The following is a 27,721-nucleotide window of genomic DNA, read 5'->3' on the forward strand; positions in this document are numbered from 1 at the left end:
AAGAAGGAAAGCAAACAGTGGCTAATCAGGGACTGTGGGAATGAAGTAAGAAGTCATGTGCTGGGGAAGAGTCCCCGGGACTCCTACTCCGAGCACTGTGGGTACAAACACAAGACACTATAATGCACGGTTTAAACTGAGACATGTGTGAAAGAGAAGGGGGGCGTAATGACCACTTATGGCCCGGGCAACCCATGCGGTCAGCAGAGCGACACAGTCAGTCTGAGTGCGACAGAGAAACCAGGGGGACTCTTGCAACCTCCGGAGTGTCCCCCGTGGCTTCTGCTTTGAGACACCGCAGCTGTCTTTGTTAGCAGGAGCTGAGTGAGAGGTGAGGAGAATGTGCAGCGGTGGAGGCGCTGGGCATTTACAGTTGTACCACCTGGGGAAGATTTCCCTTCCTGCATCTCAGCACAGAACAGCACATGCGAGCCACCCGGCGTCTCGCTAGCTGACCTTCCTTAGAGAAAGACTTTCTTCATCCTTGTTGGCAAACCCACTACCTGGGACATAAGGACAAATCAGTCGACTCCTAGGTGCTTCTTTTCTATTTCTAGCTCTCGTAGGGTGGCTTACTTCTCAAGCTTGTTTTTCCTGTTTGTTTTCCGCATGAAGTCTTACTAATCTCTAGCGGCAGAGAATTGCACAGGGCATCGGCCGTGGTAAACCTGGGGAGCGATGCCTGGACAGTCCATTGTCTCACTTCCTGGACAAGCTGGAGAGTAGCAGCAATGGTGGCAGTAAAGACCCTTGATCTTTCCAGGGTCCAGAAATCAGTATGGGTCCAGGGCAGCCCGGATGTGCTCTTACCGTCAGCCCACCCAGGAATCTTCTGGGATGAACCATTCCATCCCAGTCCACAAAAGTGATGTCTGTAGTGCTAGGTATGTTAATTTGAAAAAGAAGAAAATGAACTCACTGTTGGAGGTTTATCAAGCCACTCACTCAGGTGAGCCAGACACCTGGGCCTCGCTCTCGGTTCTTCCCCTATTCCTCTCCCTGCTGCAGGAAGCACCAGCGGCCCCCACGAGCTGTCCCCTCCTCCGCGTCTCTGCACATTAGGCCCCCACCCTCCGCCGCCCTGGCCTCCTGTGCCAGCCGCCTGCCGGTTTCTCTGCTGTTAACTTCCATTTGCGTCCCCAAGTCCTTCACGCTGGCCAGAGCGGACTTTCTCAAATGCACGTCTGACCCTGACATTCCCTTGCTTAAACCTTTTTGGAGTTCTCCCTACAGAAGAGTGATCTAAGTTGTTGTTTTTGTCCTTGTGGGCTTTTGTTCTGCTTCTAAACAGGCTACAGAGGCCCTCCGAGCTCTGTTCCCAACACAGAAGCCAGAGCAGCTCTTTTGCAACGGAAGTCAGGTCATGTCGATCTTTTGCCCCGGACGCCCTCTTGGCTCTCCGTTTCCCTCAGAGTCACAACCGAAGTCTCTGCGTGGCTGACAAGGCCCTGCTGTTCTCTTGGCTCTTGTCTCTTCGCCCTCACCGACCACTGCCCTCCCTCCTGCTCTCTCCACTCCAGCCACACCGGCCTGTGTGTCCCCGAGCGCCCAGGCATGCGCCACCCTAGGGCCCGGCCACTATCCCCACTTCCTCATCTCAAACGTCTCCTTCGCTGGGATCTTCCCAGACCATCCTCTCTAAAATTAGAAGCCCTCTTCGCTAGCACTTTTGCTCCACATTCTCGGCTTTATTTTTCTGCAGAACACTTTTCTGGCATCATTACACATTTTACTTATTGGTTTTGTTTGTTGTTGGTCTCCTGAATGGAAATGTAAGTTCCCAGAGGCAAGGATTTTTGTCCCTTTTGTTCATTGCTAATCCCCAATGCTTAGAACGGAGCTTGACACACAGAAAGGGCTACGTTGACATCTGTTGGATGAAATGGTCCCTGCCCACGTCTCCAGCTTCCTCTCCAGCCAGCCCTTCCCTCTGCAGTCCTGTAATACCCCGGGACTGTCCCCATATTCACCCAGCTACTTCTAACCACGTGACTTTCTTCCCTGGTCCTGGACTTCCCTGCCCTCCGCTTTCTTCCTTTGGCCCCTTCTGTGTATCTTTAAAGACCCAGATCAGACTTAATCACCTCTAAAAATTGCCCGTACACCCCCAAGGCTGGACTCATGGTCAGTACTGTTGTCCCCTTGGGTCACCCAATCACCTATGGATGCATATTTAAAACTCTGTGTTCTAAATATTAATTTGTGCCCCTCTTCCTCAGTGGACTGCGGGCTCATGGGGGGCAGGGACAATTACTTGTTTTGTTCATTATTTCTCAGCAGCTAACATAGTGCTTGGTACCCAGTAGGTGTTCAGATTTGTTGTGTCGAACGACTACATGACACAGGCCTGGTATCAGGAAGTGACAGGGTGAAACACAAGGAGAATAGTCCCAGGGCAGCCTCAAAGCTAGACTGTGGGGAAGAGTTTGTAGTCCACCTGCCAGCTGGGAGCGGGGGTCAGGGAATGCTAAAGGCAGAGAGGGCATCACCAAGGGAAGTGTGTTACTTGAGCTGAGACTTAAAGAATGGATTTCGAGGAGAAAAGAGGAAAAGCGAGGTAACTAGTCTTTCGAGAAAAGACTTGAAGCTGACCGGAGAGCCAGCCAGGAAGGGTTGACGACCACCTGGTCCCCAGAGGGGTCTAGAGTGGCTGCAGTAATGCACTGCTGTCACAACTCAAATGCCAGCCTGCTCTCCAGGGTCCCCAGGAGGCAAGCCCGCCGGCACTGAGTTTCTCTGCCTCCCTTTCCTGCCCGCGGCTGGCCCCACTGCCCTGGCACCCGCTCACCTGCCTCCTTACTATTACTGTTGTTGGCAGGTCAATGACCTAGTGGCTTCTTTGCCCGTCACCGTAGACTTGGGGGCAGTGAAAGTCTACCAGAGTGGCATGTCTACTGCCGTGGAGACGGATTTTGGGCTCTTAGTGACGTTTGACGGCCAGCACTACGCCTCCATCTCCATCCCCGGCTCCTACATCAACTCCACGTGCGGGCTCTGTGGGAACTACAACAAGAACCCGCTGGATGACTTCCTCCGCCCCGACGGCCGGCCGGCCATGTCGGTCCTGGACCTGGGAGAGAGCTGGCGGGTCTACCATGCCGACTGGAAGTGCGACTCGGGCTGCGTGGACAACTGCACCCAGTGCGACACCGCCACCGAGGCCCTCTACTTTGGCTCCGACTACTGCGGCTTCCTCAACAAGACGGACGGCCCCCTGTGGGAGTGTGGCACCGTCGTGGACCCCACGGCCTTCGTGCACAGCTGCGTGTACGACCTGTGCAGTGTGAGGGACAACGGGACACTCCTGTGTCAAGCCATCCAGGCCTATGCGCTCGTGTGCCAAGCCCTTGGCATTCCGATCGGAGACTGGCGAATCCAGACTGGGTGTGGTAAGCTAGCATCCCGTCCACTTGGAAGGCTGCGCTCATGCAAGGGGACAGGGAGAGGGTTTCCGGGCTCCCGGAAGAGCTCCCGGTTAAGACAAAGTGCCTGAAGATGAGGGGGAGGTTGAAATATCGCCAGTTATAAAGAATGAACCGTAAAAGGATCTTTGCCTTTCCCCCAACCCAGTATCATGGCCAGAAAACAAGAAGCCACTGATGGGCACACGTGGTCTGGAGACATGGAAAGTGTGGCTGGAGGAGGACCCTTGGCAGGTGTGGGGGGGCTGAGTTGAGCGGGGAGGAGAGGGTTCCCCGAGTTGGAGGTGGCCTCTCTGTGGCTGCTGGGGAAATGCAGACGCTGGCCTGAGTCACCAAGACCAGCCTTTGGGAAAAGAATTCATCTCTCAGATGGAGCCCATGGCATTTTTGTCCTTGGCTTTTTTTTCTCCACTCTCAGTCCCTTCAGGCTCTGGAGCTTTTCAGCCGGTCAGAGAAGGGACTGCAGGCAGGGCAGAGAGCGGACTTGGAAACAGATCTTCTTCTAAAATGCTGGGTGGTGAGAAACAGCCCCGGCGGCGTGGGAAGTCCAGCTGCTTTGGAATGCCGCTTTCAGATTAAGCATTTGGAACCATTGGCAGTCTTGTTATGTTTTCCTTCAGTCCGACTTACCTCTCTGCTACTCCTAGTTACGTAAATGTTAAAAACAAGCAAACAGAAAAACAAACCACTTCTTGGGATTTTGTTTCTTTCCTGGTCCTTGGTATTCTCTGTATGAGTAAACAGAAAATTTTAATCCACGCATTTAAGAGTGCAATGGATATGACTTAAAAGTTTCTTTCAATTCCAAGGCCAGGGGGCATTTTTTTCCTATTAGTACAGGTTGGATTCATATAGATCATCACGTATCAGAATCAATTCTTAGAGAATTGATCAAGCTACTAAGAGACAGTGTTTTTTTAAATATTTTTTTAATTAAGGGGGGAGGTATAGCTTAGTGGTAGAGTGCATGCCTAGCATGCACAAGGTCCTGGGTTCAATCCCCAGTACCTCCATTAAAAGATAGGAAAAACAAAACAAACCACCCCCTCAATTTTTTTTTTTTGTTGTTGCTCTTTGGCTGGCCAGACTATATTATGCCCTGAGTATCCAAATTCTGATTCAAGTTGAGATTGAACATGACTTCTCTTCAATCCTTGTATAATCCAAGAGCATCCAATTGCCTAATTTTTGGCCTATGATGGCTATTCTTTTTCCTAGTGGTACCACTTTCCTACCCTCCACATTCCTCTCTCTCTGTCTCTCATATTCATGAGATTCATTAGATTTAATTCAGAGAGCTACTCTACCAGGCTTTTGAACCCCTGGTTCAATTAGAACTCAAACCAGACTCAGATGTTCTTAAAATAAGAATTGAAGGTTTCTAAGGCAAGAAGGACCTTCAGAAGGCATCTAGTTCTAATCCAGTCTCTTGGAGGAACAGACACGAAGATTCTTTTCAGATAGCCAAGGTTCTTTCCTATTTTTAATACCCCAGAGAATTCATTTTCACAGTCTTCTTTGGTCATTCTTAGGTACCTCTCTTTTTGAAAGTTCATTTTTTGAAATTCTTCTTCTAAGAGTTACATCTTTCATTTCTCCTGTAAGTTTGGTTGATCTCCTCCTAAGAATGGGCCATGCGCTTTAAAATCAGGCCAATGTTATGCCCATCAGTTGAAGATCTTAAGATGGTAGTAGGTCACCAAGCACTAAACCTGTATTGAAAAATCCATCTGGTCTAGTTAGGATAGTCAAGATGATCAAATGAGAGTCAAACTTCACACTCCATCCCCTTGCTCAGTAGTTATTACCAAAGCATTTGTGCCCCTTGCTACAGACATAACCTTAAGTCTCCCTCCCCCAGTGAGTGGCGGCCTGGCCCTCCCGCTAGGAGCTAACTGGTCCAGAAGCAGCGTTCCTCCTCCAGGGCCCTTGTGCATGGTGGACCTGGCCTGCCAGCACCTTAGGCATTCACCTTGTTGTCACCCTCTCTCCTCTCCCCCACGTCAGTGTCCACGATACAGTGCCCGAGCTTCAGCCACTACTCCGTGTGCACCAGCAGCTGCCCCGACACGTGCTCGGACCTGACGGCCTCCCAGAACTGCGCCACGCCCTGCACGGAGGGCTGCGAGTGCAACGAAGGCTTCGTCCTCAGCACCAGCCAGTGCGTCCCGCTGCACAAGTGCGGCTGCGACTTCGACGGCCACTACTACGCCATGGGGGAGTTCTTCTGGGCCACGGCCAACTGCACGGTGCAGTGCCTGTGCGAGGAGGGCGGCGACATCTACTGCTTCAACAAGACGTGCCGCAGCGGGGAGGTGTGCGCCGTGGAGGACGGTTACCAGGGCTGCTTCCCCAAGCGGGAGACCGTGTGTCTGCTCAGCCAGAGCCAGGTGCTGCACACCTTCGACGGCGCCGCCTACGCCTTCCCCACCGAGTTCTCCTACACGCTCCTCAAGACCTGCCCCGAGGGGCCCGAGTACTTGGAAATCGACATCAACAAGAGGAAGCCGGAAGCAGGGCCTGCTTGGCTGCGGGGTGTCCGGGTGCTGGTGGCCAACCAGGAGGTCAAGATGGGAGGCATCGGGGCTTCGGAGGTCAAGGTAAGACTCATGCGGCCTTCGAGAGTTTTCCGATGAGTCACGCCAAGCGAAGGAGCCGCATTCTTCAGGCTTGCCTGACTGCCTCTGACCGGAAGCAGACTCTAGGAAGCCAATGACTCCGAAATGGGAGCATTTTTCTAACAGCACCAAGTAAGGGTCTATTGGGTAGAAACGTGAAGCTGGAATTTCTCGAATCAGATAGAGCAGGACGAGCTCACCAGAATAGCAGACACTGACAGAACGCTTACTATGTGCCAAGCACTATTCTAAGCAGTGTCCCACTTCATCCTAGGAGGTAGATGATATCATTTTTCTCATTTTACAGATGAGAAAACTGAGGCACAGAGAGGTTAGGTAACTTCCCCAGGGACACACAGCCATAAAGTGGAATTCAAGCCCAGGCCGGCTGGCTCCAGAGTTTGTGCTCTTTATTCTGTACTACACAGAGCCTCCTACCTGCAGATGGGAACCATGTGGATTAGCACACAGGGTACCTGCCTTCCACCCCACCCCCCGACCTGGGCTAAAATACCCGCAATCAGGCATGCAGACTCACAGGCCATTAGTTCTGGAAGTAATCTTGGGATTTATCAAGTGCAATGCTTCGTTTGCACATGAGGATCCCACAGGGTTAAGTGAGGGCTGCGGGCCTGACAGCTGGGTGGGGGCAGATCTGGGATCGGGGCTAGTGGGGGCCAGGCAGCTCTCCTTCCTCCCGGCAACACTTGCAGTTCATAATATCACATGACGTCGAATTTGGAAAACGAAAGCCAACACGGTAAATAAAACACGTCCACAAAGAGAAAGGGCTGTGTTTTTGTTCCCATGGACACACTGGCAGGAATGAATTTATTTACAGAATGGTAAGAGGTAGGTGGGGGGATGGACAGCCAGATCGTTAGATATACACTGTGTGCACCCAAGGGGCTTGGACACAGGAGGAGGAAGATTGGAAGGGAGAGGAAGGAGGCAGAAAGGGGGGAGGAGGGGAGCCGGCTGTGCAAAGGGGCTGTTGAGGGCAGGAGGAAGCCACACATCCAAGGTCGGGGGGCAGGAGAAAGCCACACATCTCCGATGACTGTTGCTCACATTTCAGTTTTGTTTTGAACTAGCTCAGTATCACACACACACACAGATAAACAGCAAACATGAGGGATCAGAGGAGCCTGGGAAGAAAGAAACAAAGATGCCCATGAGAAAATAGTCGCTGTCTCTGTGGTTTCCACAGACTGCCAGCTTCTCGACATTTCTGAAAGGACTAGTCTTGGGGCAGCACCGGGTCTTAATTCACAGCCTAGGAAACTGTGGGCACTGTGTGTGTATCTGGAATTGACGATAGTGATTTGATTTTTCAGTTGAATGGTCAGGAAGTGGAATTACCTTTCTTCCATCCTTCCGGGAAGCTGGAAATTTACCGAAACAAAAACAGCACGACAGTCGAGTCCAAGGGAGTTGTGAGGGTGCAGTACTCAGACGCGGGCCTCCTGTACATCCGGCTCTCCACCGCCTACTTCAACTGCACAGGGGGCTTGTGCGGCTTCTTCAATGCCAACGCCAGCGATGAGTTCTGCCTCCCCAACGGCAAGTGCACGGACAACCTGGCGGTGTTCCTGGAAAGCTGGACCACTTTCGAGGAGATCTGCAATGGGGAGTGTGGGGACCTGCTGAAGGCCTGCAACAACGACTCGGAGCTGCTCAAATTTTACCGCAGCCGCGCCAGGTGCGGCATCATCAATGACCCCTCCAACAGCTCCTTCCTGGAGTGCCACGGCGTGGTCAACGTCACCGCCTACTACCGCACCTGCCTCTTCCGCCTGTGCCAGAGCGGGGGCAACGAGTCGGAGCTCTGTGACGCCGTGGCCCGGTATGCGAGTGCCTGCAAGAACGCCGACGTGGAGGTGGGCCCCTGGAGGACCCACGATTTCTGCCGTAAGTTGGGGTGACATTATGGCGGAGGCCAGCTGGGTCAGGGGACACCGCATCTTCTCACTTGGGACTCTCTTCATGGTGGAATTGAGCTCAAGGTCAATTGAATTGCCATGTATACTTTCCCTAGTCTGATGTGTCTGCTGGAAGGCCTGTCACCCCAAACCAGACTACTTCTCACCTTTGCTTTCGTTTCTAATGACACAGTACCTCCTCACTGTAGAATGATCAGCCACCCTATTGACTGTGGATTTACCCAGCGGAAGGTACACATCATGTCAAAGGACCAGAAATCTCTGTGATGGCTCAGTTGGCGCCTTCTCTCTTAGCAAGGCAGGACCCTGTTCATTTCAACAGAAGGTGATCAGTCAGGTGCCTCTCCCAAGGTAGAGATTAGCCCTGCTCCCCAGGGCCAACCTGACATGATTATTAAGAGAGTCCCATGTTGCTGGTTTTACATTTTGTCCTGAGTATTTGACCCCTCTCAGCAGTGCTTGTAGTAATTAGAATAACTGCTGGGAAGACCTGACATAGAAAAGCCTTGGTTACGGGGGAGCCCAGGAGGAGGAGTAACTGGATGGGTAGAAAGAGGAGTGGCTGAGGGGGTGGGACCCAGGCCTGGAGCAAGGACTGCCTCAACTGGACCACAGCTCCCATCCCTTCCCCACCAAGAAGATCTGCCCTAAACCAAGACCAGCCCCACCATTGAGATTCCATCCTTTATTTCTGTTTGTTTCTCTTCCATTATATTCCTTCCTAGCTAAAAGTGTTTATCTTTTAACTTTTTATTTTGAAACAACTTTGAAGTTACAGAAAAGCTGCAAGAATATCAATAGAGCTTTTACCCAAATGAACCTATTGTTAGCATTTTGCCCCATTTACCTTGTCATTCTCTTTCACTGTCTCTCCATTTGAAGGAAAGTTTCAGACATCATGCCATTTGTGTCCCTAAATGCTTAGGTGTGTATTTCTTTAGAAGCAGGATACTCATTTACAGTACAGCCCAGTTATTGCCCTTAGGAAATTTAACATTGATGCAATAACTTGACTCCTGTATTTCAATTTTGCCAGTTGACCCAGTAATGTCTTTTGTGGCTCTTCTCCCCATCCCAACCCCCAAAACAGGTCTAGTCTAGGACCACATATGGCATTTAGATGTCATGTGTCTTTGGTCTCTTTTTTTTTTTTTAACATTTTTTATTGAGTTATAGTCATTTTACAATGTTGTATCAAATTCCAGTGTAGAGCACAATTTTTCAATTATACTTGAACATACATATATTCATTCTCACATTTTTTTTTTTGCTGTGAGCTACCACAAGATCTTGTATATATTTCCCTGTGCTATACAGTATAATCTCGTTTGTCTATTCTGCATATGCCTGTCAGTATCTACAAATTTTGAACTCCCAGTTTGTCCCTTCCCACCCCCCGCCCCCTTGGCAACCACAAGTTTGTATTCCATGTCTATGAGTCTGTTTCTGTTTTGAATTTATGTTCATTTTTTTTTTTAGATTCCACATATGAGTGATCTCATATGGTATTTTTCTTTCTCTTTCTGGTTTACCTCACTTAGAATGACATTCTCTAGGAACATCCATGTTGCTGCAAATGGCATTATGTTGTCATTTTTATGGCTGAATAGTATTCCATTATATAAATATACCACATCTTCTTTATCCAGTCATCTGTTGATGGACATTTAGGCTGTCTCCATGTCTTGGCTATCGTAAATAGTGCTCCTGTGACTATTGGGGTGCAGGTGTCTTTTTGAAGTAGGGTTCCTTCTGGATATATGCCCAGGAGTGGGATTCCTGGGTCATATGGTAAGTCTATTCCTAGTCTTTTGAGGAGTCTCCATACTGTTTTCCACAGTGGCTGCACCAAACTGCATTCCCACCAGCAGTGTAGGAGGGTTCCCTTTTCTCCACAGCCTCTCCAGCTGGTCTCCTCTAATCTAGAACAATTCCTTAGCTTTCTTTGTCTTTTATGGTATTGTCATTTTTAGAGAATACAGGCTCCCCTCTTTTTAAATAGAATGTTTGGGTTTGACGTTTCCCCGTGACTGGGTTCTGCTGTACATCCCCGCCAGCCTCCTGCACAGGTGATGCTTGTTTTCCTCAGGGTATCACATCACATGCGGGGCACACTCTGTCCAGCCTCCTGTCATTGGTGACAGGCACTTTGATTCCCTGGTCGGGTGTTGTCAAGTGTTTCCACTCTATGGTCACTATGCTTTCATCTTGCAACTAATGAGCAATCTGTGGGGAGATACTTTAAGACCATGCAGCTTCCTGCTTGTCATCAAAATCCCCCTCCTCGATTTAGTGACCCTTGATGATTTTTGCTTGTATCAATTTTCAGCCTGATGATTATAGGCTGCCAGTTTCCAGCTCCTGAACTCTCTCCACCTGTACCCATCAGCAGATGTCATTTTATTGTAAACAAGAGCCCTCCCTTCTATGCTGTCTGCCTGTCACATATCTATCATCCATCCATCCTTCCATCCATCCATCTATCTCAATCATTCATTGATCTTATGAATGTGGACACACGGATTCCTGTTTTTTTTTTCCAATGATTTATGTTTTATATTACATTTGGTAATTATTTCGGTGTTAAAATTATTCCAGATTTGGCCTGTGGGAGCCCCTTCTAGCTGCCTTCATGTCCTTTTGGCATGTCCTACGTCTGTCATTTTCTTACTTTCTGGATTAATAAGATGCTCCATATCATCTCTTAACCTTCCCTGCCCCACACTGGAATCAGCCATTCCTCCAAGAAGCCCTGATTCCTTTTGGTGGGGAGTGTTATTAGAAGTCAAGGTCCGAGTGAAGCTTACCCATTGCTGTTGGAGTATCTTTACTTTGCCTTCAAGCCCTTTTTATAGAAACATCTTAGATAGAGCTAAGAACTCATACCCACACACACACACGTATCCATACTTGTCTTTGTTTTAAATACAATGCTCTGGTTTCTGAGCATTGGAGGTTCACGGGGCATGTGGAGTGTCAACTCAGAGATGGGCGGTTATATCCCCAGTGACCTTAACCTTAATGGGGGAGGGATGAATAGCAGAATCTGTGAATTCTGAAGCTGGAATTCTGGGTACATGCTCTTTTCATAAAGCCAGCTATAGGGAGAGAGGATCCAAGGTTTCTATTAACCACTCCATCTGGGGGGACCTTACAGGACTTTCCCAAAGCCTTCTCTTTAACCCACCTCCCACATTCTCTTCTATTCTATCTCCAGCTTATCTAAAATGATGTCTGTCCCTGCTCCTGCACTCAGCTTTCTAGTTACAGTTCCTTCACATCACGGGATTATGGAGTCAGCCCCAAACCAAATTCATTTTGTGGCCGGGCCATGTCTGTGCCGTCCTCTTAGACTATGACCTCCTACCCAGCAGGAAGTATTTCTGGATTGTTTTTGTATTGCACAGAGCATGGTTTGGTGGCATTGTGTATGCAAAGTAAGTGTGGCAGGATAGTAATGATTCCCTCTTTTCCTGGGTAGGGTGGTTGCTGAGAACAGCTTCTCCCCGTTCCTCATTGGGGCGTACAGAGCTGGAGGAAGTGACTTTTTTTAGAGAGTGATGTGGACAGAAGCAGTCAAGGGGTACATGGCTTCCTCAGGTGGAGGGCCAGGGCTCACATGTGCAAATTCCCCAGGATGTCCTGGCCAGACCCTCTGTATGTGGGTCTGGCGAGAAGGACTGGAGCGTGCACACTTCATTAATCTGTTGCAGCAAAGTGTGTTACAGCTCAGTGTTATAGCTCAGTTGTGACAGCAACCTGGATCCGGGCAAGAGACCAAGCAGCACTCAGTTGGAGAACTCAGATTTATTATGCCAGTGGGCCCAGAGCAGTTAACACTCCAGGATCTGGACCCCATCTGTAGGCTTACACAGCCTTTTATAGGCTACCAGTCTAGACTTTGCAACATTTTGTAACATCATATGCAAATAAGGTATAACAAAGGTGACTAATTAGGAACAAGCTTTGTAGAAATGGACCAATCAGGAATGAGGGAAATGGACCAATCAGGAGTAAGCTCCATGCAATGAAGCACTACAAATGGACCAATCAAGAGTTAGCTCAGGGAACCAATAGAATCTTAGGGGTAAGTTCCCATTTCCTAGAAGTAAGCTGTTTCAGAGTTTAAAAAGTGAGATAATGCCACTGGGCCAGGGAACGGGATGGTGCCGGCAGTAGAGTAGTGGCCCTGCCTGGGGGTCCTGCCGGTCTTTTTCATGGGGCTTCCCACCTCAAATCCAGTCTCCGAGTACTAAGGGGTTAATCTGGTCGGGGTCTCGCAGAGCGTGGATTGGATGGGGCAGCACCTGCACATCAGGAGCACGCTCTTCATTGGACCTGGAGGGAGACAACCACTGCTGCTGTGTTCAGATATTTTTAACCAGCTATTGTTGGCAGAGCCAGGCTGCCCAATTAAGTAATTTCAGAGGCATTTCAGGGGCCAGGGGAAGTTTTATTACTTCATGTCTGTATGTTCCAGACTTCCAGGCAAATTCAGACAACACGATAAGTCATCAAATGAGAGCCAGTCAAATAAGTCGTGTTATTTGCTGTCAACATAAACCTGCCGTCAGTGTTATTCATAATTTACAGACAAATGCGAGCATCCCTTTGTACAGACATATTTAATCGGTGCTGAGTAGCCTTCAACTAGTCAACAGAAGTGGAGACAGTCCTTTGGCCCAGAGGAAAGACTGGCTTTCAGTACCTAGTGTAAAACTGTTGAGTTGGTACTTGGGGCAAAGCTGTTACGGCCATGCAGTTTATTTCTCTGTCATGTCCTTTGCGACCTTGGATTATAAAACCCTCTTAAGCAGTGGTAGTATGTATAAGATATAAAGAAAGCCTTAAAGGCAAGATCTTGATCCCACAGGAGACGGTGGAGACCTTCACAGATCCTTGGACTACACAGACTTGTAGGGAGAAGCCTTCTGGTCTCTTGGGTTTGTCCTCGCCCATGTCAAATTTTGACAAACTAAAATCATAAAGAGAAATGGGAAGGTTACACGGTAAGCCGCATGTGCTGTTATTTTCCGTGCTCTGCTTAGCGACTCAGAGACCGGCTCTATCAAGGAAGGCTTCCAGGAAGAAATGTGACTTGAAATGAAAAATGGAGACTGGGTGGGCTGTGACTTTGTGAAAGCCACACCGGTGTGGAAAGAGCGTGAGCAAAGGAGGTGGGGAGGTCCTTGCGCTGAGGGTGGTGAGGAAGCAGGAGAGGTCAGAGGGCACCAGGAGCAGAGGGATGAAAGACACGGGCAAAGTCTGGTTTGTAGAGTAAAAACATCTGCACAGAGCCTATCTGGAGTGGAAGGAGGTATAAGGGGGAAGGGCAGAGCATTTATTGAGACTCTACTGGGTACTCTGTGGGAACAGTGGTGCTAGGTGAGTATGCCCTTATTTAATGGAAAAAAAAAAAAGAAACTGAGGCTTGGAGATGTTACCCCCGGGTCTCTATGGCCTCAAAACTCTGTTTCTTCCGGGACACTCTCTCTCCAGAGTCTTCAAGTCAGGAGACCTAGCGTTGGGAGATCAGGATTCGAATCTCCCGTACCTGTCGGCTGGATTAAGTCACTGAACTTCAGTTTCCTTATCTATAAGACAGGGGTGATGTGACTTTCCTTACCGTCCAGGTGGTTGAGAAAATTACACTAACATGCCCAGAACAGTGCCTGGCACATGGCAGGGGCTCAGTACAGGCTCCTCATCTAGGCATCTTCTCCCTGAAAAGCCAAGTGCACTGGAGTAGCACAGGAGCGAGCCTCGATCACCCCAAGTGAGGATGGCGGTGGTGCTGGCCATGTGGCATTCACAGCTCACCGCTGTACAGATGAGTCACGTGCAGTGTATGCACACATACACGCGCACACACACACGTGCATACACACTCTGTCTCTGACCTCTGTCCATTTCTCAAGCCTGTCTTCCCCTTGCTCACCCTCAGCCCTGGAGTGCCCGGAGAACAGCCATTTCGAGGAGTGCGTGACGTGTACGGAGACCTGTGAGACCCTGGCCCTGGGCCCCATCTGTGTGGACAGCTGCTCCGAGGGGTGTCAGTGTGACAAGGGCTACGCCTTGCTAGGCAGCCAGTGCGTCCCCCGGAGCGAGTGTGGCTGTAACTTTGAGGGGCACCAACTTGCCACCAACGAGACCTTCTGGGTGGACCTGGACTGCCAGATCTTCTGCTATTGCAACGGCACGGACAACAGCGTCCACTGCGAGACCCTGCCCTGCCAGGACCACGAGTACTGCGGGGAGGAGGGCGGCCTGTACCACTGCCTGGCCCGCACCCACGCCTCCTGCATTGTCGCGGGCTATGGCCACTACCTGACCTTCGATGGCTACCCCTTCGACTTCCAGACCAGCTGCCCGCTCATCCTGTGCACCTCAGGAAACAGGCCGAGCTCAGACACTTTCCCCAAGTTCACGGTCACAGCCAAGAACGAGGACCGGGACCCGTCGCTGGCCTTGTGGGTCAAGCAGGTGGACGTGGCGGTGTTTGGCTACAGCATCATGATTCACAGGGCCTACAAGCACACGGTGCTGGTGAGTAGTCATGGGCCAGACCCCAGGAAGGAGCTGTGGGGATGTGAGGACACGGCTCAGCGAGCCAGGCTGCGGCTGAATCAGGCAGGTCCAGATCCAAGGACAAGCGAGGGTGTTAGAGCAGGGAGGGGCCCTGGAGATTTCCCGTCCCTTTACTTACAGGTAAGGAAACTGTGCCTCCAGAGAGAAAAGTGGGCGGCTCAAATCAGAGGCAGCAAATTCAGAACAGGGGCAGCTCTAGGAAGGGTGACTTTCACAGCACAGCGGGGTGGGCTGGAGACGGTGCAGACCTAGATGGAGTCCCAGCTTGGCTGCCGCCGTGCGGCCTGCAACAGTCACTCCGTCTGTGTAGCATGGACGAGGCGCCTGTCAACAGTGCTGTTGTCCGATCTACTCCCTCCCCTCCTTTGAGATCAAAATATATGCCTGCTTGGCCTCCTTCCGCCTCTTCCAGTCCAGGATCCAGGAACTCAGGGATCTTGCCCGCATCTGGAGAGCTCAGGGGCGTCCTCCAATCTTCTGAGTTTTCCCCACCCTTTCACACCCTCGGCCATGAAGACCTGACAGCCACCGAGAGCCTCTGTGTTCGCATGGTGGAGGAGCTGACTTGGGGGGTCCACCTTTTACCACTGTCCTCCCTGGTCTGTGGTGTAATTTATCTCCAAAGAGGCTCCTCTTTATCATGTATATGCCCCCTTCCGAATTCTGAACTGTCACGGGCTTCCTCGGGCATCTCTCCCCATCTCGTCCCTTCCTTAGGGTTTCCTTAACCCCCTTCTCCAACACAGGGAGGTTTCTGAGCTTCTTAACCTTTCAGGTTCACTGGACAACATGCCTTCTTAGCATCTAAGACAGAGTCTCCCTCTGCCTACTTTTCTTCCCTTTATTGGACATTTTACTTAAACTCTCCTGCTCGTTTCCCTCTGAGCTTCCCCTAACAGTTGGTTCCTCTATCGTCCAAGCATCAATCACACTGTATTTTTCCGTGATGTTCACGTCCACCTCACTCAGTACTAATTGTGGGCTTCTCGAAGGCAGGAACCACGCCTGGTTCACCTTTATGTCGAACGAATATACTGCACGTCGTGACACTCAAAGCATTTGTCAAACGAATGAAGGAGGTGACATAAGTCCTTTCCTCCAAGGTTCCTACGACTTTCATTTTGCTGCTGGCCACATCTTCAGCAATCTGAGAGAGGAAACTGCCACCAGGGCAAGTTAGGAGTATATCAGATGTGTTACTTTTAGCCACATAAGGTTCCCAGCAGATGTCTGGATAGTCAAAGCTGCTCATTACGATAACTTCTCTCTCCTTCATTTTCATCATCTGTGTCAGAACGAACACATCAATCATTTTGCCCATGTGGCTGCATCGTATTTGTCCATTTCTCCTCTGCTCCCCGTCTCATTGTATTTCCACCCTTAACATTTGTACATTTCGATGTTGTTCCTTAGCTCTGCGACATGCAGCATGCTTGCTCCCAACTTTCTACCTTTCAGGGTGTTTTTCTTCTATTAAAATATAATCTGTTCATGGGCCCGGTCTGTCCAGTGTACAATGAAGTCGTATTTTCTGCCTTGGGTTCCACACTCTGGGCGTCTAGGTGTGTGGACAGCTGAGGCTACCCGTGTTTTTCTACCCAGTTATTTTCACGTAGAGACATCAGATCCTCGCCAACACTTACTCTTTTTCCAGGGTCTCCCATCTCTCCTCGCTGGTTGCTGGTCCCACTGTCTCAACGGGTGTTTCCCTCCCTTTCCCTCCACTTTGAGGCCAAGGCCCTCGCGGATCAGCTCACCTTCTGGCACGTGTCCTGCTCGAGTCTCGCGAGATGCCACCATGGCTAAAGTCAAGCCGTGAGAACCACACAGCTGGTTTCCTCCTCCCACAAAGAGATGGAGAGGGAAGGGCGCGTTAGTCCTCAGTGCTGCCCTCACAAAGTATCATAGACTAGGTGGCTTAAAACAACAGAAACATATTTTCTCCCAAGTTGGAGGCTAGGAGTCCGAAATCAAGGCGTCAACAGGGCCACGCTCCCTATGGCGCTCTGGGGAAGCCCCAGCCCCAGGCCTCTCTCCTAGCTTTTGGTGGTTGTAGGTGACCCTTGGTTTGATCACGACTCCCATCTCTGCCTCCATCTCTACATGGCTTTCTTCCCTCTGTGTCCTCTGTCTCTCGGTGCCACATGTCTCTCTCCTTTTAAGGACACTAGTCATTGGATGGAGGGCCCGCCCTTTTCCAGGATGACCTCGTCTTAACTCGATTACATCTGCAAAGACCCTACTTCCAAATAAGGTCACATTCACGGGTACTGGGGGTTATGACTGCAACCTTTTTTTTTTTCTTTTTTGGCAGGGGGACAAAATTCAACCCACAACAGGGGGTAATTAGAGAATAATGGGTACCAAGGAGGGATTGATTAAAAAGGCTGAGGTGGACACTTTGCAGGGCCTGTCTTTCTGAATCACCAGATGTCCTACGTGCCCAAGCTGGGAGTAGAGTATAAAGCTTTCAAATCTCCGCAGGAAGACCGAGTCCAGGATGCTTGGAGGATCTTTTCTTTGGGGGCCTGGGGGATAGATTTAGCGTTTACTCTGAATTATTAATATGCATTACAGGGTCTGCTTGTTCAATGATTTGCATTTGTTTTTCCCATGATGTTATTATTAGTCACCGTCTCTCCCTGAGAAGAATAACAGCCGTCACAGTGACAGCGTGCAGTGACGTGCCGGGCAAGACGCGGCACAGGCCTGGGTCACTGCGGGTGCTCACAGAGACGGGAGTGACATGGAAGCGAATCCTCGGGACACTGGTCCTGCTGTGACTCTGACCTTTCCCTGCGTTAAGCAGTCCTGAGGACATGGGGAAAGCCACCGAGCCACAGGAAACGAGGGATAAATACACCCTCTGTGTACCAGACAGAGTGGCGGGGGTGAGCAATGGAAGACGAGCCACCCCTGGGCACTGCCGGAACCCCCATGTCAGCCATCCACGGCCAGAGCCCGATGGAGAGGGCCTCTCTCCTGCCACCTCCCCCAGGCTTTGGCACAGCCCGGTCCCACACGGTGCAGGAAAGGCTTTCGGGCCCCTCCCAGCTGGTGTCTTTCTCAGTTATTGCCAATCCCACGGCCATCAGAGAAGAGGGAGATTTGAGCATCACTCTGGTTCAATTTCGTTTGATGGGCTTATATTAATGCTTGCTCTGTGCCAGGCCCAGGGGGTAGAAACATGACACGTGGTTCTGTCTTAAGAGAACTCAGGGTCTAGTGGGAGACAGACGTGTTCGCAGGTAACGTGGATGTGATGTGAAGTCCCACAAAAGTGGGACATGGTGGGGTCATGAGAGAACCGATGCGGAGGGAAGCCTTTCAGGAAGGGATGACCGGGGGTGGATGCCAGGAGCGGAGCTCTGAAGGCATCCGTTAGCCAGGCCAGGAATGAGGCAAGGGCGTCCCGGGTAAAGGAAACCTCAGTGGAGACCCGGGAGGGTGTTGTGAGGGACCTCAGAACAGTGGCAGAGGCTGTCACAGCAGATCGGGACCAGTTGTCTAAAGAAAAGCTCTCCACTGAAAAGCTGGTGTGTGGCCTCATTTCACACACTTTAATATTAGAAACACATTTCCCCGCACTCATCCCCTGCCCTGTTTTCCTCCTCTGCACCTGCATCCTTCATCCATCGAGTGCTGCTCCCTCACCAAACTCTCCCTCTGTGTCTCACTCACAGACAGACAGGGCAATGAGGCAGGGATGGAGGGGACATTCACAGGGCTTCACATACAGAGGGGCAGGCCTGTCTAGGTCAGAGATCTGCCTTTCCTGGGTTCTCCTGGGCAATGACAGGACTGGAATCCAGTTCCGTGGCCTCCCCAAGGTATCGCCTCCTGCTTGACACTCAGTAGCCAGGAATATAGAATTCGGGGCCACTCAGGAGGAAAGCTGAGGCAGAGCACGTGAGCCCCTGGGTACACAGCCTTGAGTTTATGCGTGTGAGTCCCCACGGCATCGGCTTCCCTCGGTGACCTTGCACATCTGTGTTCTGTGCTTACATGGCACCCATGCGTCTGAGCCTCCCAGTTGAGAGAGTTGCGCTCACCAGGCGTGACCTCCTTTCTCCTCCTCCCCCCTCCTCCCTGTTGCTGAAATGCCCATTGCAGCGTCCTCCTGGCCTCCTCTCTTCCATGCAGAGGATGAGTCCTCCTTCTCCTCTCTGTGGCTACTCTCCACCCGCACCCTCTCTTTTCTGCCTTCTCAGGCTCCTGCCCATCTGTCATTTCCTCCCCTGCTGTGTCTTGGGTCCGTCTCTTCACCCCATAAACATGTTCATTCTAAACCAAACCTTGACACCAATTCGGTCCCATCCATCTCCTCCCCTTTCTTACCAAACTCCTGGAGAGAGTCCTCTCTGCTTCTGTGTCTCTTATTTGCTATTTAACTTCTGCAGTCTAACCTCTGGTCTCTACACAGCTGAAGTTCTCTTATTAAGGTCACTGGTGACTTCTTCTTTTTTTTTTTTTTTTTTGCAAAATGAATGGGTCTTTTTCAGACTCTATCTCATGGGACATTACATACGAGGCCTTCCAGACCCTCCCCATCTCTCCGTTTTTATCTCCCATCATCCCTAAGGCCACATTTTATGCTCCAGCAGCATTACATTGCTGTAATTCCTCACATCTATCAGGCTTTCCCTCTTCTCTTGGCCTTGGCTTGGGCTATGCCCTTTCCTTGGGATTCCCATTTCTTCGCTCTCATTCCTTCTCGACTGACCGATGCCACTCACCCTTCCGGCCCCGGGCCGGGCGTGAGCCCCAGCCGGCGTCCCTGACCCTGTCCCCCCGGCTGAGCCCGCTGCCTGCGCACTTATTTAGCTATATCGTTGCTTCTGTCAGACGCTGTTGTTATTACCTGTTTACGCACTTGCCTCTGCCACATGCCTGTGAGCGCCTGGGGGAAGAGCCCTGTGCTTTATTCCAGCATTTAGCACAGAGCTAGGTGCACAGTAGTGCCAAACTGATGGCTACTGGGTGAATGAGTGAATTCTGCCTGGACAGATATTCATAGAAAGGGAGATAGCTGAGCTGAAATTTGAAGTGTGAATACTGCCCCATAGAGTGGAGGGTGGGGGAAGGGCAACCTTGCTGTCTGGGTCAAGTTCCCTAGAGGTAGAGTCTGAGATGGGGATTCCTGGGAAAGTGAGGGAAGCACCAGGGGAAGAGAACTCAAGGATGTGGTCTCACCTGGACACCAGCTTCAGCCTGGGCCACCAGGCGCTCTGGTGCATGACCTGCACACACAGTTCGTCCCCTGTGTCAGTCAGTCGTTGGCCGAGGGCTGCCCTTAGGGTACGGGTAGGGCTGAAATGGGGGGTCACAACCTCCTGGGCCAAATGCCTCCCATTTGGCCAAGACCAGCTGAGAGCTATCATTGACTGACAAACACAATGCAGAGGATGGGATCTTGGGTGGGACACAGATAGCACCATCACACCCATGCCAAAGGGAGTGTCCCAGTGGAATGGTGCAGCTTCGTCCACTTGGGGAAAGCCACGTGCGAGGTAGCGCTGGAGTGGAGGAATACGTGGGTTGGGTCTGGGAGGCCTGTGGGATGTGCTAAGTGTATCACACTTTTTATTCAAGCTGTGGAGAGGGTTTTAAGTATTGAATCAATTGCTTTCGATTGCATTTAAAAGTACTGGAGACGCACAGGGAGTGAATGGAGGGGCGGGGCAGTACCAGGTGGGCAGGCCGGTTAGGAGAAGATTCAATAGTCAAGGTGGGAGGTGATGAGAGTCTGAACCAAGGTGGTGGCAGTGGGGCTGGGAGGGGTGTCAGATGGGAGAGAGATGAAGGTCAGGGGGGAAGGTGTTTCCGGTCAGAGAGCAACCTTAGACCAGCCCGTAGGCAGCCACCTTCTTCTCGCACACTTCTCGCACAACTGTCTCTGACTTCTGTTATGCACTCACCCAGGGGCTGTCTGAATCAAAACGGTGCAAGGGCCACACAGTGCTGGAGTTTTACATTAAGGGGTCTCCTGGTTTTCTGAATTAAAAATCTGTGAAAGGAAACACAGCAGGTGCCCTCTGTGTGAGGCACTGTGCTGGGCGCCCAACTGGTCACGAGGAGAGAGTGATACACAGATCGATAAGGTGTGATTCCTGCCCTCAAGTCACTGCTAATCTTGCAGATGAGACAGAGGTGTAGACAGCCAGCCGTCACGTAAGGGAGATGTGATGGGTGCTCCCATAGCAGTGAACACGTGCTGGATCTTGGCCGAAGGTGCAGACGAACACAAGAGAAGTGTAAATAACATGTTCTGGTTGCCCAGACGAGGGAGGGATCAAATCGGACCGCAGGCTCCGAAAATCTTGCTTTCTAGAAGAGGCGACATCTGAGCAGGGTCTGGAGGATGAGAAGGACGTTGGCCCGGGAGGACTGGCATCCTCGGCAGAGGGACCTGCAAAGTCAAGTCATTCTTCAGGAAAAAGAAAGTCCTAATGGAATGAATAAATTGGGGCTTGTCTGAAATAAACCCACAGTAGAACTGGAATTAGAAACACAAAAGAGTTCGAGGTTTTGGTATTTCAGTCTAAACTTTAATTGAATTCTTATTACCCTCTCATTACCTTGGAGAAAACGGTTTGAACTCCTGGGGGAAATAATGCTATAAACAGAAGGCACTGAAATAAATAGGTAGATTAGTGTACAAAGGATAGTCATTCAAGTCTGTTCAAATCTTAATAATAATAGTTGACTGACAGAAACAACACTAAATGCAAAGATCGTGTTCAACCTGCTCCAGCTCCCCCGGGGCTGCGTCTCCGGGCTGATCATTAGAAGAGCTGGGGGACTGCTGGGCCAGCTCAACTCTGTTTCTCTACGCCAACCCTCTTTCTCTCGCAGGTCAACAGTGAACGGCTCTATCTGCCCCTGAAGCTGGGACAAGGGAAGATAAACATCTTTTCCTTTGGCTTCCACGTGGTGCTGGAAACCGATTTCGGCCTGAAGGTTGTGTATGACTGGAAGACCTTCCTGTCCATCACGGTCCCCCGGGCCATGCAGAATAGCACCTACGGCCTGTGCGGCCGCTATAATGGCAACCCCGATGACGATCTGGAGATGCCCATGGGGCTGCTGGCCTCCAGCGTCAACGAGTTCGGACAGAGCTGGGCGAGGCGGGACACCTTCTGCCAGGTTGGCTGTGGCGACCGCTGCCCGTCCTGTGCCAAGGTGGAAGCTTTCTCCAAAGTGCAGCAGCTGTGCAGCCTGATCCCCAGCCAGAACGCGGGCTTCACCAGGTGCCACAGCAAGGTCAACCCCACCTTCTTCTACAAGAACTGCCTGTTTGACGCTTGCATCGACGGGGGCGCCGTGCAGACCGCCTGCAGCTGGCTGCAGAACTACGCCAGCACCTGCCAGACCCAGGGGATCGCCGTGACGGGCTGGAGGAATTACACACCCTGCTGTGAGTCCTTCCCTCATCTCTCCTTGCTTCTTGGTCGGTGTGGGCAGGCCGGTCACCCAGCTCTGTAGAAGTCAGAGCAGACTGAGTGGGGCAATTTAAGGGTACACACTTTGGAATTGCGTTTGTTATCTGAAACAAGATGTCTAACCTCCCAGAGCCTCCATTATCTTATCTATAAAATGGGGTTAATACCATTTATTTCATGTATTCCTCTGAGGATGAAATAAGATCATGTCTGTGAAGCACAGAGCATTTGGACTCCGAAAGGGCACAGTAAGATTCTAACAAAGGACTAATGGGGGAAGAGTGAGTGAGTGAGTGGCTTAGTTAGTTAGTTCTAGAACCTCACAGACCCTTCATTGCACTGATAATTTATACACTTTCTCTTAGTGTGTTATTCTATTTGACACATATATGTCGTGTATCAGTCTTTGCATGGATGAAATACAGCAGAATGTTAAAAGCGTTGGAAAAAGAATTAGATACACCTGAAATTAACACCAATCTTTCCCGTCAACTGTATTTCAATGAAAAAAAAAGAAAAAAGCAAAAGAATAGAGCTCCCGGATTCTAGCTTGGATCAGTTTGACCTTGAAGCAGTTCGCTTTCCCTCCCGTGTTCTTAGGACCTCCCCCAGCCCCCGCCCCACACCCTCTGTGCTACAGAAACGGCGTTGAGGGGATCAGATGGAAAGCCCAGCACACTCCGTGCATGTTAAGTGAGGTCGTTGCTGTCCTCATGGCTTGCTCTGAGCCAAGCCCAGTGCTACACACTTTATCAACATTATCTCCTCAATAACCCAATTAGGGAGAAGCTGAGACTCAGAGGGGTTTAGTAACTCAGTGGCAAAGTCAGTTTGACCTTCCAGCCCCAGAGCGCCTACTCCCAACCCATCCACTCTACTGGTGCACTACGGGCTGGAAGAATTTGCCTGCATTCAGCACATCACAATAGGAAAAATGGGCAAGAGAAACCACTACTGGTCTTTGGCCAATCTGCCTTGGTCTGTTTTCCCATCTCAATCTCATTAGCTATAGCACATTTCTTTTAGGCCTAACTGTATGAAAAAGGCTCCAAATGGATGCTGAATGCAAAGAGCGCTACATAAGTGATCCAGCAGGGGTCCTGGAGAATAAACTCCCTTTTTCCATCCTGGAAAAGGGAGGTTTGCATGAAAAAACAGAAACAGTGCTGTCGTTTAATGCTCACACGGTTAGTTGAAATTCCGCGTCATTGGAGTCATGTAGATTGGGAGGGGAGGGTGGGAGGAAAAGGGAGGGGGAGGAAAAAGGTGCCTTTCAGCCAGGCTCAGTCCCTGAGCACGGGGCTGGGGAGAGCCATGCCAGCAGGAGTGACTGTCCAGACTAATTGGCCTCTGGTGACTTCAGGAAAATAAATAACGCCTATAAAAAAAAAGTCAGGGTCTGGATATATCCCCAGAGCTACTCTGGATTCACCGGGGTGAGCACAGTGGGGTGAGAGAACTTGCTTTCCTCTCAATCAGAAAACCAGGCTCGGGACCCAGTTTTCGCAAGGAGACCCTGCCTGCTGCCTCTGGAGACCTGCCGCGGAGAGGGCCCTCTTTTCCCGCAGCGACGCCACAGTGGCTGTTCCGCTCTCTGGCACGGCGGGGGTGGGGCCAGGGGACAGCGCAGGCCAGAAGTCATTGCCTCCAGCTGCAGTGGGCAGGAAAATCACCAGGGAGAACTGGCTTCAGAGGCGGCTCATGCCAGGAACTCTCACCTTAAGTTATGGGTATTGATTTTTGTCCCCTGTGGGAAGGAAGAGGAATCAAGTAAGTAAACCGTCCTGACCTTACTTTTGAGGAAGAAGGTCCCCTACTTCTGTGGAGCGATAGGGCTGAAACTGGAGCAGGATGGGGAACAGTTTGGGAAACGGAGACCCTTCGCACAGGGTATGAAGACCATTTTTCTTATCCTCCTGTCCCCTCCACTAGCAGCCTGTCCTCTCCCCTCCTCACAGTCCTGTCCAGACTTTGGTTGCCTCCTCTGTACACGGTCGCGGGCAGCTCTATCCAAGGCACTCAGAGCAGAGTCTGTCCCGCCTCACCCTGGGCCGTGGGCCCCCTTCCTGCCTGGGCCACCCGTCCTCACCACAAGAGGGACAGAGCCTCCCCTACCTTGGCATTTCAGGATGGGGCAGAGATCCAAAAGACAGTGCCTGAAGAGGTGGTGGTGGTGACTGGCAAAAAGAAAAGCTAAAATAAGAGAAAAAAAAATTATACTTTGAATTATACTTTGTGTGGGTGGAGAGGGGGGCTGGACACAGTTGGAGGCAGCTCAGTTTTCCATTTTGAATTTCAGAAGCGGAGAAAAGCTGCGGGAGACTGAGTCTTAACTCAGCCGCTCCATCCGAGAGGTCGGTGACCATGGAGAGGCTGTCTTGAATACTGCTGTTCGTAACCATATTTGACATGATGTTAACCTCCGGGAAGTGGGGACAGGACTGGCACCTCCCGGCCCCACCCCCCACTGAGAATTAGTTCCATACCCTCACGTTGAGATACGAGAATGGTGTTTGCAAGAGAAAAGAGGTTAAACCAGAAGTGCCTGTTAAACGTTTGCTTTATTGGTAACAAGGGAGAATGCTGTTGGTTTTCAATGATATTGGCTGTTCCTATCAATGGGATAATTTATTACTCAATTACCTTATTTGCAAATGCATTGGAAAACTCCTCCACCCAAGTTGAACAAATAGGCTTGGGGGAAATGGGAGGCCGAGTGTCTTAATTACTAACCCCTCCTTAAAATTCCTTCAGCTGAATCTGTCATCCTTTCAGTCCCTTAATGGGGGACTTGAATTAAAGCTCTGGATGGTGAGGGTACAGTGAGAGAAGATAACAGATGCAGGTGACAGGCACTTAGCTCCGACTGTGCGCCAGGCACTGAGTCCTCCCTCATTTCCTCCTGTGACTTTCCAGCAGCCCAGTCAAGTAGGCACTGTTAACAGCCTTGTTCTCTAGAGGAGGAAACCAATGCTCGGAGAAATTCAGTTACTTTCCAAGGAAAGTGGTTTGGGTAAGTTGGAAGGTGGCCCCAGCGACGGTGCTCCCCCCACTGTGCAGTGCTGGTCAGGCCAGGGGCCCCGGGGAGCTGGGGAGCTCCTGGCTTTGTAGGATCAGGTCTAGGGAGGCTGGGAGGCAACTTCCCACCTCGGCGGGTCATTGTGAGAATTAAGTGTGACAATGTCTCAGAGCCCGAGCCGCCGGGTGCCGAACACCTGGGGAGCGGTCAGCCAAGGGGCAGTATCGTGGCCATTTTTCCTTTTTGCTACTTCAGCGTCCTGGGTCCAAGGGCTGGGAGTTAGGGGGTTTCTCACATACTTCTCTGCGAACCCAATAAATTCTAGTTGAATAACTAAAAAATCCTATTACTACTGCTATAACACAAGGGATCCTTGAGGTACCAGGCGCTGTACTGGAAGCTTTGCCAAATCAGACCTCGTTTTATCTTAACAACTGCTCGATGGGGCAGGTGTTAGTATCCCCATTTTACAGACGAGGAAGCAGCAGACAATTAGAGAGGGTACGTCATCTGCCCAAGGCGACACTGCTAGTTAGTGCAGTGAGCTGGGGCTCAAACCAGGGCAGTCTGATTCCAAAGCCCCCCTCAGCTCTACTGCATTGCTGCATTTCTCTTCAGAGGGACTGGTGCATTCTGCCCACCTGGGGCACACAGGCCCCATCCGTCCACTGGCCGCGGCAAGAGACACATTTATAACCATGACAGAAATCCAGGTGCAGAGCTGTCACCGTTCACAGCTCTTCGTGCTTCACTAGGGTGGAAAAAACTCAGAATCAGGAACTTAGAAGTTTGTTTTCAAGAATCAAATATTGATTGATGACCTGTCGTATTCTCAGGACTGTTTTGGGGGGGGGTCATGGGAGATTCAGAAATATAAAATATGGAGTTTATTGTCCCGTTGGCAAAATAGCATACTCGAAACAACAGTGGACATCTCCAGACTGGCAGTGTATCTTCCCAGATACACCCAGATATATTGTAGAGCTTCAGGAATTAAAACTGGCACATGCACAGAAAAACCAACCAGTGGACAGATGAGAAAGTCTAGAAATAGGTCCACACACTAAAGAGAAAATAGGATACAGTGAAGCTGGCATTTCAATCCCTGAGAAAATGTATTATTCAATAAAGAGCCGACCAGCAGAGGGAAAACAGCTAAACCCTTCTTTCATTTCCTCACTCAAAATAAAGTCCAGACAGAACCAAGATAAAACATAAACGTTTAAATTATAAAGCTTCTAGAAGAAAACAAAGGAGTATTTTTGGTAACCTTGCAGTAAAGAGGGTCTTTCTAAGCAAAACACTCAAAGCCATAAGGGAAAACCTGATAAATCTGACCATTTAAATTTTTAAATTTCTACACGGCAAAAACAAATGGACCGGAAAAAAAAGAAGGAAGAAGCAGCAAGTGATAAATATTTTTTAACATGTCACAGACAAAAGCCTATTTTTAATTTATAAAGAGCTTTTACAATTTAATAAGAAAAAGTTCAACAAGCAAAATGTGCAAGGGACAGTTCACAGAATAAGATACAAATGGATTACAAACAAATGAAAAGATAATCAACCTTACATAGAATGCAAATGACATAGGGACGCAGCAGAAACAGCATCAAAATTTTGTTCTGGTGGTAAAATACACATAACATAACATAAAAGTTACTATCTTAATCATTTTTAAGGGTACAGTTCAGTGGCATTAAGTACATTCATATTGCTGTGCAACCATCACCACCATCCATCTCCAGAACTCTTCATCTTGCAAAACTGAAACTCTGTACCCATTAAATAACTTGGCATTTCCATAATATTCCAATAATGCTCCACCCCTGCCTGCCCCAGCGCCTGGCAACCGATATTCTGTCTTTATGAACTTAACTACTTTAGATACCTCATATAAGTGGAATGATACAGTGTTTGTCTTTTTGTGGGTGGTTTATTTCACTTAGCATCATGTCCTCAAGGTTCATCCATGTTGTAGTATATTGCAGATTTTCCTTCCTTTTTAAGGCTGAATAATATTCCATTATATGTATAGATCACATTTTTCTTATCCATTCATTCACTGATGGACACTTGAATTGCTTCCACGGTTTAGCTATTGTGAATAGTGATGCTATGGCAACGAGTGTATAAATATCTCCTTGAGATACTTCTTTCAAATCTTTTGAGTATATACCCAGGAGTGGAATTGCTGTGTCATATGGTAATTCTATTTTTAACTTTTTGAGGAGCTACCATACTGTTTTCCACAGTAGCTGTACCATTTTACATTTCTACCAACGGTGCACAGGGTTTCAATTTCTCCATATCTTTGGCAGCACTTGTTATTTTCTGTTGCTTTTTTAAAAATTCTATTGATAGTAGCCATCTTAATGGGTATGTGGTGATACCGTATTGGACTTTTGGTTTCCCTGATGATTAGTGATGTCGATTTGCATGTGCTTATTGACCATTCATACATCTTCTTTGGAGAAATGTCTGTTCAAGTCCTTCGCTCATTTTTGAATCAGGTTGTTTTTGTGGTTCATTTTTAGATGTTCTCTATATAGTCTGGTTAGTGATCCCTTATAGATACAGCATGTAACTTTTCGTATTTCCAAGGACCAGAAAGTTTAGTGATAAATAACCAGTGGGGATGTGGGAAAGCAAACCTCCTCATACAGCCCTGGTAGGAGGAGACGCCAAC

General features: G+C 49.8%; 1 protein-coding gene across 1 annotated transcript in view; it reads left to right on the forward strand.

Annotated features, from left to right (window-relative positions):
• Positions 1 to 27,721, forward strand: part of TECTA (tectorin alpha) — a 65,883-nt gene that overhangs the window by 17,326 nt on the left and 20,836 nt on the right. The window contains exons 7-11 of the mRNA XM_074357040.1: positions 2,819 to 3,389; positions 5,430 to 6,022; positions 7,378 to 7,951; positions 13,928 to 14,529; positions 21,427 to 21,988. Of these exons, the coding sequence (XP_074213141.1) occupies positions 2,819 to 3,389; positions 5,430 to 6,022; positions 7,378 to 7,951; positions 13,928 to 14,529; positions 21,427 to 21,988 (2,902 nt within the window). The remainder of the gene's footprint in view (positions 1 to 2,818; positions 3,390 to 5,429; positions 6,023 to 7,377; positions 7,952 to 13,927; positions 14,530 to 21,426; positions 21,989 to 27,721) is intronic.

The sequence above is a fragment of the Camelus bactrianus genome, chromosome 33, assembly GCF_048773025.1.
Source record: "Camelus bactrianus isolate YW-2024 breed Bactrian camel chromosome 33, ASM4877302v1, whole genome shotgun sequence".
NCBI lineage: Eukaryota > Metazoa > Chordata > Mammalia > Artiodactyla > Camelidae > Camelus > Camelus bactrianus.